Here is a 12,511-nt window from a genome sequence, read left to right as displayed (position 1 = left end):
TGTGCATCACCTAATACCTTGTTTAAAATACATTTTCCGGGAGTCTGAGGCAGGAGAGTCTAATGAGAGAGATTGTGGGGGAGGTCTGAGTTTGCAGAGCCCACAGCTTCCTTTGCTTTTATTAAAGAGTGGGAGGTGGGAGCTGATGGAGGGGGAGGGAGGGAGGGAGGAGCCATCAACCCTTGTCCCTCATCCTACGGGGCAAGGGCCAGGCTTATAGTAGGTGCTGACGTTCAGGGTAGAAACTCCTTGAAGAGTGAACGAATGAGTGAATGAATGAAGGCAACTGATTTCTGAACGTCTCTATATGTCTCTAATTTATTCTACCCCTTATTGGTGGATATTTGAGTTGTTTCAAATGTTTTTCTGTTACGATTCTGCGATAGACATTCTTTACATACATTTTTGTGCATATATGTGGGCACTTCTGTTGTCTGTATTCCAAGAAGTAAATTTGCTGGATTGAAGGCATACATTTACAGTTTTTGACAGATACTGTCAACTTCTCCTTTAAAAGGGCTAAATAACTTGCCTTTCTGTCTACAGAAAATGAGAAGCTCTGTTTGTCCACTTGCTGGCCCACCTGAGATTGAATCAGAAAAGGTCTAATGCTACCAGAGCCTGGCAGGAGAAGCTTGACTCCAGTCTCTGCACAAATGCTAACCATTTTGGTAGCAGAAAAATTAATGCTGCAGCAGCCTCCTGGGGTTAAAAATTTAGACTTTAAAAGCTACAGCTTTAAAGAGGGTCATGTTTTTATAGAATTATATTTGGATTAAATGTTATAGAGCTTCTTATCATGTGAAAAGCCCCGAGCTAGAGTGTGGAGTTTAAGCTGGAGTGTAAGCAACCAGGGGCGGGGTCAGGGGGCTCCTTGGGCTCTGGACTCTGGCAGAAGCCCATCTGTACCTTCCACATCCTGTCACCCTGTCCACCCCACATTGGGTAGCTTCACCTATGACGTTTTTGTGAAGCTGTTTTCTCTGTGTCTGGAATATCTGCTAGCTTTGCTCCTCTAAGACTCTGCTAAGGCCCCCCTGGGAGGCCCACCCCACCCTCCCCATGCAGAGTTTGCCCCTCCACCTTTGTTCTTCACAACCTTGTTTTTGCTGCTGTTATTGCACAAATCATATTGTACTGTGATTATTATTATTATTTTTTACCTGCTTCTTAGGGCCAGGAGGGACTAGGGTGAGGCAAGTAGGGCGTCTCTCCCAAAAACATCTGGCTTGGCCATGTGATTTCACTTTAACTCTATCACTTTTTTAACCCTAGGCCTACTATAACCAACACTCACTCTCCAACAGAGACACTCACTCTGAAAACCACGCACTTCAATTTTGCACTCAGGTGCGCAGTCCAGGTCCTGCTACTTTGCTGGCTAGGAGCACTGGACCTGTACCTCCTTTCCCAAATTGGGCAGGCAATGTCGAGTGCGCAGCCTCTCACAACATCAAGCTCCATGGAACTGGGGAGATGGATCTGCTTTTCCACATGAGGTTAAAACGAGACTTTTTCAATCTGTATCTTCAAGGTCATAAGGGGAGATACGCAAGTTTGATTGAAAAATATAAGAAGCACCCTAAAACAGACAGTTCTGTTTCAAAGTTACGTCGTTTTTACCACATCGAGTATTTCCTTCTGCCGGACGATGGAGAACCTAAAAAAGTTGACATATTGCTATTTCCAATGGTGGCCAAAGTGTTCCTGGAGTCAGGAGTAAAGGTGCGTGTGTGAGTGCATGTGACCTTACATATAGTCTAATGCTTATCACGAACAGTGTGCCACTCCATGGATGTGCAACATCAGCTTTACCTCCAGTTTGCTAGAATTGGAGGATCCCAGGCCCCACCTCCTGAGTAGGAATCTGTACTGACCTGATCATTCCAATTACTGACTTTTTTTTTTTTTTGAGTCGGAGTCTTGCTCTGTTGCCCAGGCTGGAGTATAGTGGTGCAATCATCTCCGCCTCCTGGTTCAAGTGATTCTTATGCCTCAGCCACCTGAGTAGCTGGAATTACAGGTGTGAGCCACCATGCCCAGCTAGTTTTTGTATTTTTAGTAGAGATGGGATTTCACTATGTTGGCCAGGCTGGCTTTGAACTCCTGACCTCAAGTCATCCTCCCGCGTTGGCCTCCCTAAGTGCTGGGATTACAGGTGTGAGCCACCCCACCTGGCCTATTTTTTATTTAGATATTTTACCCAGTAATTTCCGGAATGTTTCAAAAGTTTTTGTGTACACACTACCTGCACACACACACTCCTGCCAGTGGTTTGACCCTGGGTCATTGCTTAGAAGCAGTCGAGGAGGATGCTATTTGCAGATAATTACTTTGATTTTATTCTTCCTGAGGAACGCAAAAGTCTGATGGGGCCCAGTACACACCACCCCATTTTCCCTGAACTCAGAGCCTGAAGAGTGACCAGGCACTGAAGTCAGGCAGCGCTGCTGCTGAGGGCCAGGCTGGGGCTGGGGTTTGCTCTGTTCACCATGGCCTTCACACATCTTTCCCCAGTTGACATCTCTGAATGTTGTTTTACACAGACTGTGAAGCCGTGGCACGAAGGTGACAAAGCCTGGGTGTCGTGGGAGCAGACTTTTAATATCAATGTGACAAAGGAATTATTAAAGAAAATAAATTTCCACAAAATCACCTTGAGGCTCTGGAACTCTAAAGACAAGATGTCAAGAAAAGTCAGATATTACCGATTAAAGACTGCCGGCTTCACAGACGACGTGGGAGCTTTCCATAAGTCAGGTGCTCTGGTTTTATTTGAAATGGTTCTGGAAGCCTGGGGCTTACTAGTAGTAATAGCATAAAAGCCAGTGTCTCCTGGTTTCCTTCATCTAATTGGCATGTGCACACACGGGTTTCTGCATCCGTGGGGGCATCCCACCAGGCCATGCTGTAGTGACAGGAAGCGCCACCTAGGGGAGTGATGGTGTGGTGGGCAGTGTTCTTGCAACTCCACCTTTTGGGCCCTTTCATTCCAGGGCAGCTCTAACGCGGGCACCCACCACCGGTCTGGACTAGTATTGTATGTTCACTGAAAAAAAAAAAACCAAACGAAAACAAAACAAAACAAAAAAACCTTAGAGGATACCAAGAAACAAAAGAGAAAACTTAAAAATCCCACCACCCCAAGCCAATTGTCTTACGATTCTCATGTAGACTCTTCCAGACTCATTTGTGTAAATATTTTATCAATATCAGAAAGACTTTTTTTTTTTTTTTTCTTTTTCGAGATGGAGTTTCACTCTGTCGCCCAGGCTGGAGTGCAGTAGTGCCATCTCGGCTCACTACAACCTCTGCCTCCCCGGTTCAAGTGATTCTTCTGCCTCAGCCTCTGAGCAGCTGGGACTGCAGACACGTGCCACCACGCCTGGCTAATTTTTGTATTTTTAGTAGAGATGGGGTTTCACCATGTTGGCCAGGCTGGTCTCGAACTCCTGACCGCAGGTGATCCACCCGCCTTGGCCTCCTGAAGTACTGGGATCACAGGTGTGAGCCACTGTGACCAGCCAATGTCAGAAAGTCTTTTGAACTCATCTTGAAGGAGAGAGCCAGGAGGGATGGAAGGATCCAGGCTTTGACGCCAGATGCTAGAATTCAGTCCTGTCTCCAACTTGTACTTGCTGGTGACCTGGGTATGTTCCTGAACATACGTTTCTCATCTGTGAAAAAGGAAAAATAACTAGTACCTGCTTCACTGGAATATTGGAGGCAGGTTGACAGGAGTGGTCCACCTGGGTGCAGGCAATAAGGAGGGTATGCATTGTCTATAGAAAATTTAAGAACTGTAATTAAATGCTACCAACTAAACTATGACATGGCATTAATTGTAAGATGCATCCCGATGCTTAGAGATGTTAAAAATTTTAAAAGGCAGGTACAGTGGCTTGTGCCTGTAATCCCAGCACTTTGGGAGGCTGAGGCAGGAGTTTAAGACCAGCCTGGGTAATGTGGCAAGACCCTGTCTCTACAAAAAATTTAAAAATCAGCCCAGCATGGTGATGTGCACCTGTAATTCTAGCTTCTTGAAAGGCTGCAGTGGGAGGATTGCTTAAGCCTGGGAGGTTGAGGCTTTAGTAAGCTGTGTTTGTATGACTGCACACCAGCCTGGGTGACAGAGCAAGACCTTATCTCAAAAAAAAAAAAAAAATGTAAAACAGATGTACATATTAGAATCAATGATGTATGGTACTATTATCATTGTCAGCACCTTCCAGACGAGTATAATTATCCTCAATTTTGTGTGGCCAGAAAGCCTTGCTTTTCTCTGATTTTCTAGCCCGCCTTCTCAAGGAGCCTTTCTGACCTTGGAGGCTTGGAACTTCCCACTTTAAATCTTTCATTTATGTCCAGAGTTGCTTACTCTTGGCACTATTGACATTTTGGGCCAGATAACTCCTCACTCTGGGGGCTGTTCTGTGGATTGTTGGGTGTTTTGCAGCATTTCTGGCCTCTACCCACTAGCTGCCAGTAGTAGCCTGCCAGTTGTGACAATCAGATTTCTTCAGACATTGCCAGATGTCCCCTGGGGATCAAAATTGCCCCTGGCTGAGAAACACTAATGCATATACCTACACTACAAGTTGTAGGTTTCCAGTGTGAGAAAATGGGATTCAAGGTAATTTTTCTTACCTGGACTAGAGGAAAGAACCATGTCCTCAAAGTGTGGGCTGTGGACCACCTGCATCAGATGCTTACATGCAGATTCCAGGCCTGATTTGGAGCTGTTGAGCCAGACTTCCTGGTTAGTATCTGCCCTGCAGTGGGCTCTCATTGGAGTAGGGTGCTGAGGTGGGAGTATCAGGAAGGATTCCTGGAGGAAGGGCCGTAGTAGCAAAGTTTGGATGGGTAAAGGGAATTCGGTGGCCAGAAAAGGAAGGAGAAAGGGTGTTCTATGGCCTCCAGGGAGAGGCCACAAGCCTCCTGCTATGAGTATTCTTATTGATTGATTGAGACAGGGTCTCACTCTGTTGCCCGGGTTGGAGTGCAGTGATGTGATCATAGCTCGCTGCAGCTTTGAGCTCCTGGGCTCAAGTGATTCCTCCTGCCTCAGTCTTCTGAGTAGCTGGGACCACGAGTATGTGCTGCCACACCTGGCTACTTTTAAAATTTTATCTTTCTTAGAGATTGGGTCTTACTATGTTACCAAGGCTGGTCTCTTACTCCTGGTCTTAAGTAATTCTCCTGCCTTGGCCTCCTAAAGTGCTGGGATCACAAGTGTGAGCCACTATGCCTAGCACTGTGAAACATTGCAATGACAGCACCTGCTCCTTCCTGAACCCTGTCCCAAGCTTAGCCTCACTGCTTCTTATTTAAGTAAGTTTTTCCCCATTAAAAAAACAATGCGAATTCACTTTGTAACAATTTAGAAATCGCCTAGCAAAAAAGAGAAAAAGTTAAAACCACGTGATTCCTGTCCAGAGATAGCCATTGTTAACATTTTTCCTGTGAATCTAGTGTACATGTTGTCTTAAGTCCTGCCTTTTCTCACTTAAAAAGATTTCTTACAGAAACTCTTATTTCTTGGAAGCACAGGAATACTGTAAGAGTTCTGTCTCATATTATGAAGGGGATAGGATGTTTATTGGATGCCTGGTAGGTCACATTCCAGAACTTGTTAGTATTCAGCCTGCTGGTCTTGAAGGACAGACACATCCCAACCTGACTTAGTGTACTAGTCAGGGTTCTCTAGAGGGAAGGACTAATAGGATAGATGTATGTATGAAAGGGAGTTTATTAAGGAGTATTGACTCACATGATCACAAGGTGAAGTCCCACAATAGGCCGTCTGCAAGCTGAGGAGCCAGGAAGCCAGTCTGAGTCCCAAAACCTCAAAAGTAGGGAAGCCGACAGTGCAGCCTTCAGTCTGTGACCGAAGGCCTGAGATCCCCCTGGCAAACCACTGGTGTAGGTCCAAGAGTCTAAAAGCTGAAGAACTTGGAGGCTGCTGATGTTTGAGGGCAGGAAGCCTCCAGCACAGGAGAAAGATGAAGGCCAGAAGACCCAGGAAGTCAGCTCCTTCCATGTTCTTCTGCCTGCTTTCTTCTAGCTGCGCTGGCAGCTGATTAGATGGTGCCCACCCAGATTGAGGATGGGTCTGCCTCTCCCAGTCCACTGACTCAAATGTTAATCTCCCTTGGCAACACCCTCACAGATACATGCAGGATCAATACTTTGCATTCCTTCAATCCAATCAAGTTGACACTCAGTATTCACCATCACACTCAGTATTCACCATCACACTCAGCATTTCTTTTCCCTTCAATCTGCTCATCTGCTGGATTTCTCAGGACTGGACAAAGACAGCATTCTTTTCAAAGCCCCCCAGTCACATTTAATTACTCCTATGCTCTCAATTCTGGGCACCCCCACCCGGTGCCCAGTGGGTATCCCCCACCTGTTGTTCTTGGGAGCTCTCTGCCCAGCTGTCTTCTCCCTCCTGCCCTCTGGCTTTCTCTGCACCCAGGATTGTTCCCCCTTCTCTCTCCTGCCGCTGTGGCATGGCCTTTCTCTGTCTCCCGTTCGGTCCTGGTGCTGCCTTGCTTTGCAGCTGTTCATGGCTGCCCCAGGGCCTTTAGAGAACCAAGTGGTTTGGCCTTGAAGGCATTTTACAATCTGTTTCCAAGGCTCCTTCTCACTGCCACTGCCCCTTCACACCACAGCCCACCTCCTGGTCCCTGCAGACATGCGGCTCTCTCTCATGGTAAGGCCTCGTGATAAACCAGCTGGACATTCTTCCATGGCTGTCAGCCTCATCTGTTTCTCCAAAAAGTGTTGTCTATTTTTCAGCACTGAATCCAATTTCACCTCCTTTTTTCCATTTCTTTCTTGTAGCATCTTTCATCTCCATTTGTCAATTCACTTACTCCATTTATTCATTATCCTCCCCATTCTTGGTGGCTGCCATGTGCATCTGAGGCCTCTAGGGATAGAAATGAAGGGCGTTAAGGAGCTGACACCCTGGCTGGGGACAAGGCACTCTGGGTGCAGTCCTGGCTTTGTTAAGGACCACCTCTCTGACCACGGGAAAGTTACTTCAGTGTCAGATCTTCATCTGTGAGATGGGGAATGTTACTGCCCTCCTTAAAGTGGAATGCTAGGAGCCAGCGTAGCAGCGCATGTCACAGGCTCAATGCTCGCATTTGGAGGAGGCTGCTGGCCTGCTGAGGTCTGAGAACCTCAACATGTGTGCCTGTCCCAGACGTGTGTGCTTATTGTTTTGGGTTTCCTGGAATTTGGAGGCAGCTTCCTAGGCAGCAGCTCCAGGAGAACAGGGGCCTTATCCATTGCTTCATCTTCTTCAGAGGAAGGTGACTGTCACTTATAGGCATACCTTGATTGATTGTGCTTTGCCTTACTGGGCTTCACAGAGATCATGCATTTTCCAATTTGGAGGTTTGTGGCAATCCTGTGTTGAACAAGTTTATTGATGCCGTTTTTTCAACCTCGGGTGCTCACTTTGTGTCTCTGTCACATTTTGGTAATTCTCGGATGTTTCTTTTTTTTTTTTTTAAGATGGAGTCTCGCTCTGTCGCCCAGGCTGGAGTGCAGTGGTACAATCTCAGCTCACTGCAAGCTCCGCCTCCCAGGTTCACACCATTCTCCTGCCTCAGCCTCCTGAGTAGCTGGGACTACAGGCGCCTGCCACTGCACCCGGCTAATTTTTTGTATTTTTAGTAGAGATGGAGTTTCACCTTGTTAGCCAGGATGATCTCGATATCCTGACCTCGCTACACGCCCCACCTCGGCCTCCCAAAGTGCTGGGATTACAGGCTAGAGCCACCGCACCCAGCCCCAATTCTTGGATTTTTCACACTTATTTATATCTGCTTTGGTGATCTGTGATCGGTGATCTTTGATGTCACTTTTGTAAATGTTTGGAGGTGCCACAAACTGCATGTGTGTGAAACGGTGAACTTAACTGATAAATGCTGTGTGTGTTCTGACTCCAGAACACAGGGTTCCAGTGACCAGCCATTCTCCTGTCTCTCCCTCTCCTCAGGCTTCCCTGTTCCCTGAGAGGCAACAATACCGCAATTAGGCCAATTAATAACCCTACAATGGCCTCTAAAGTGTTCAAGTGAAAGGAAGCCTTGCACATCTCTCCCTTTAAGTCAAAAGCTAGAAATGATTAAGCTTAGTGAGGCAGCAGCATCGAAAGCCTAGATAGGCTGAAAGCTAGGCCTCTTGTGCCAAACAGCCAAGTTGAGAATGTGAGGGAGAAGTTCTAGAAGAAAGTTAAATGTGCTACTCAGTGAACACAGAAATGATAAGAAAGTGAAACAGCCTTATAGCTGATACAGAGGAAGTTTTCATGGTCTGGATGGAAGATCAAACCAGCCACAATATTAGCTGAAGCCTAATCCAGAGCAAAATCCTGTCTCTACTAAAAATATGAAAAATGGCTGGGTATGGTGGCGGGCGCCTCTAATCTCAGCTACTTGGGAGGCTGAGGCAAGAGAATTGCTTGAACCTGGGAGGTGGAGGTTGCAGTGAGCCGAAATCGTGCCATTGCACTCCAGCCTGGGTGACAGAGCGAGACTCCGTCTCAAAAAAAAAAAAACAAAAAAAAACAAAAAAAAAAAAAACAAGGCCAGGTGCGGTGGCTCATGCCTGTAATCCCAGCACTTTGGGAGGCCGAGGCGGGTGGATCACGAGGTCAGGAGATCAAGACCATCCTGACTAACACGGTGAAACCCCGTCTCTACTAAAACTACAGAAAAATAGCTGGGCGTGGTGGTGCGCACGTGTAGTCCCAGCTACTTGGGAGGCTGAGGCAGGAGAATGGCATGAACCCGGGAGGCGGAGCTTGCAGTGAGCCGAGATTGCCCCACTGTGCTCCAGCCTGGGCAACAGAGCGAGACTCCATCTCAAAAATAAATAAATAAATAAATAAATAAAAATAAAAGGAAAGAAAAGAAAAACCTTCCGGAAAGGATTCACCATTCTAGATGTCTTTAAAACATCTGTGATTCATGGGAGGAGGTAAAAACATCAACGTTAACAGGAGTTTGGAAGAAGTTGATTCCAGCCCTCATGGATGACTCTGAAGGGTTCAAGGCTTCAGTGGAGCAAGTCACTGCAGATGTTGTGGAAATAGCAAGAGAACTAGAATTAGAAGTGGAGCCTGAGGATGTGACTGAATTGCTGCAGTCTCGTGATCAAATTTGAACAGATAAGGAGTTGCTTCTTACGGATGAGTAAAGAAAGTGATTTCTTGAGATGAGATGGAATCTACTCCTCGTGAAGAGGCTGTGAACATTGTTGAAATGACAACAGAGAATTTAGAATAGTACACACATTTAGTTGATAAAGAAGTGGCAGGGTTTGAGAGGATTGACTCCAATTTTGAAAGCAGTTCTACTGTGGGAAAAATGCTATGAAACAGCTTCATATGCTACAGAGAAACCTTTCATGAAAGGAAGAGTCGATCAATGCAGCCAACTTCATGGTGAGGTGAACCCAGCCCTCGGCACCCACCACCCTGATCACTGAGCAGCCGTCAACATCGAGGCAAGACCCCCACAGCAGAAAGATGATTATCCGCAGGCTCAGATGAGTGTTAGCTTTTGTGTGTATATGTGTGAGATAGGGTCTTGCTCTGTCCCCCAGGCAGCAGTGTAGTGGTGTGATCATGGCTCACTGCATCCTTGACCTCCTAGAATCAAGCAGCCCTCCCACCTCAGCCTCCTGAATAGCTGGAATTACAGGTGCATGCCACCATGCCCAGCTATTTTTCTTTTTTGTAGAAACAAGGTTTCACCATGTTGCCCCGGCTTGTCTTGAACTCCTGGCCTCAAGTGATCCTCTTATCTCAGTCTCTCACAGTGCTGGGATTACAGGCATGAGCCATTGTGCCCAGCCTGTAGCATATTTTAGCGATAAAGTATTTTTTCTCTCTCTTTTTCCTCCTTTCTCCCTTCCCTCCCTCCCTTTCTTCCTCCCCTACTTTCTTTCCTTTTCTCTTTTTTTCCTTAAGAGACAGAATCTCTCTGTGTTACCCAGGCTGAACTGCAGTGGTGCAGTCACAGCTCCCTGCAGCTTCAAACTCTTGGGCTCAAGCAGTTCTCCCAATTCATCCTCTCAAAATGCTGAGATTACAGGCATGAGCCACTGTACCTGGCTCAATAAGGTATTTTTTAAACTAAGGTATGTACTTTTTTTTTTTTAGATGTAATGCTGTTGCACACTGAATAGACTATGGTATGGTATAAACATAATTTATATGCACTGGGAAGATAATGTGTGACTCACTTTATTGTGAGACTTACTTTAGTGTGGTCTGAAACCAAACCCCCAGTGTCTCCAAGAAATGTCCATAGTAGTTATTCAATAAGTATTTTGGATTGATTGAGTCAATGATCCTTTCTTCTCCTGCATTCTAGAAGTGAGACATTTGGTTTTAAATCAGAGAAAATTCTCTGAACAGGGCATTGAGAATGCCAACATTGTCAAAGAAGAGTCGAATCAGGAATATCCACCAGGAAAACAAGAAAAAGTAGAAAAACACCCAAAGTCTTTGCAAGGTGAGCGGAGAAGGCCTTAGTGGATAAGCTGAGTGCAAGGCAATGGCAGGGAAAGCGGTCGTGTGGTGTGCTGGGGTGGTGCATCTGCATGGGCGTCCCTCCCGTGTGTTGGCAGTGGAGGCGGGTGGGGCTCATCCTGCCACACAGCTGTACTGCTCTTGCTGCATGGCTTACTTTTCCTTGCTGATTCTGAGTTCTGCTCTTGTCCCCCAGGCTGGAGTGCAATGGCACAATCTTGGCTTATTGCAACCTCTGCCTCCTGGGTTCAAGTGATTCTCCTGCCTCAGCCTCCCGAGTAGCTGGGATTACAGGCGCCCACCACCACACCCAGCTAATTTGTGTATTTTTAGTAGAGACCATTTAGTAGAGACCAGCCTCACCAGGTTGGCCAGGCTGGTCTTGAACTCCTGACCTCAAGTGATCCACCTACCTCAGCCCCCAAAATGCTGAGATTGTAGGTGTGAGCAACTGCACCCAGTCCCAAAAACCTCTGACTGTGGAAGTTGTGTATATGGTTTTTAGAAAATTCAGTGAATAGATAAAAATATAAAACAAACAGGGAAAACAATTTCATCACAAGGAGCAATCTATGTAACATTGTAGTGTGGTGACTATGTAGTATTTCATCTTCTCGGCAGACTGTAATTTGCTAACCATTCCCTATGGTTGGGAACTTGGGACTGTTTTCATTATTCTCTAATGTAAACAGGACTGAAATGGACCATTTAATAGATAATAGACTCTCTTCTTTTTCTCTGTGGGCTGTTATGTAAGGAACTGGAGGTCTCCTCTTGACTCCATTTATCCAAATAATCAAATATTAGTCTGTGTTTATTCATTTACTCACTTATTAACAATAAACTTTTTGACTGAGTGCTTCCCACATCCCAGGCCTTCTGCGTAGAGACTGACGTTACAGAAATGGGTTGGGGCCCTCATTTCTTAGTGAACTAGCATGTAACAAAAAGCTTAGAAATATTTGCTACTGTTCTCAGGTTCTCACCAAGCAGAGCCCGAAAATTCTTCCAAGAACAGTGAGGAATATGAGAAGTCCCCCAAAACGGACGATTCTTCCACGGTTCAGTAAGGATTGAACGACATTTTGGGTGGTGGGAGTGGAGCTCCTCTTGTACTAGCCCTATTATGAGTCATGGTAGGTTTTTTAGTAAATCCAGTTAAATTGGAGCTCATGCAATCCAGGCTAAATTAAGCGAACAGGGAAAGGGCAGCTTGTGTTTGTGAGTATATGTTGCACATCAAACTTTCTTTTTGAGACTGAGTCTGGCTCTGTCACCAGGCTGAGGGGTGCGGTGGGTCGGATCTCTGCTCACTGCAGCCCGGCCCTGGCTCACGCTATTCCTGCCTCAGCCTCCCCGAGTAGCTGGGACCACAGGCGCCTCAGCCACTTCTCGGGCCTCGCTAGTTTTTGTATTTTTAGTAGAGACGGGTTTCACCTTTGTTAGCCAGGATGGTCTCGATCTCCTGATCTCGTGATCCCGCCTCGCCCCGGCCCCAAAGTGCTGGGATTACAGGCTTGAGCCACCGCGACCGCACATCAAACTTTCTGCATGCATTATTTTATCTCATTTGATCCTCATAATAACTACACAAAGTGACTGAGTAATTAAATGATTTACACAAAGTGATAAACCAGAATTCCTGGTTAAGCCGGGATTCCAACCCACAGCTTCAGACTCCTGAGTCTCCAGTCATCCTGCATGAGGTCAGTTGCTTTTAGGGCCTCTGGTAGCCTAAGGGTCTGGAGAAGGAGACTCCTTGGATGCTATGGGGACCAGGGAGAGAATGGAAGACCAGCTGGTGGTTTTGGGAAATGGAATGAGAAGAACCAAGAGAACATGTCTTTAAACAATTTTGATTTTTTTAAAAATTGTTTTTGTATGGAATATATAGATTATTTGGGGAAGAACTGACATTTTTACATTGTTAAGGTATCTCATCCATGATTATGG

At 46.1% G+C, this 12,511-nt stretch overlaps 1 protein-coding gene across 29 annotated transcripts in view; it reads left to right on the top strand.

Annotated features, from left to right (window-relative positions):
* Positions 1-12,511, top strand: part of KIAA1257 (KIAA1257 ortholog) — an 81,779-nt gene that overhangs the window by 9,408 nt on the left and 59,860 nt on the right. For 26 of the 29 annotated variants that reach the window (XM_031663075.1, XM_031663071.1, XM_031663078.1 and 23 more), the window contains 4 exons: positions 1,535-1,725; positions 2,547-2,760; positions 10,401-10,541; positions 11,537-11,624. In XM_031663075.1, the coding sequence (XP_031518935.1) occupies positions 1,535-1,725; positions 2,547-2,760; positions 10,401-10,541; positions 11,537-11,624 (634 nt within the window). The remainder of the gene's footprint in view (positions 1-1,534; positions 1,726-2,546; positions 2,761-10,400; positions 10,542-11,536; positions 11,625-12,511) is intronic. The other 3 variants (XM_031663069.1, XM_031663070.1, XM_031663073.1) reach the window with 3 other exon arrangements.

Source organism: Papio anubis, chromosome 2 (genome assembly GCF_008728515.1).
Source record: "Papio anubis isolate 15944 chromosome 2, Panubis1.0, whole genome shotgun sequence".
Taxonomy (NCBI): domain Eukaryota; kingdom Metazoa; phylum Chordata; class Mammalia; order Primates; family Cercopithecidae; genus Papio; species Papio anubis.
This window is presented reverse-complemented; position numbering and strand designations above follow the sequence as displayed.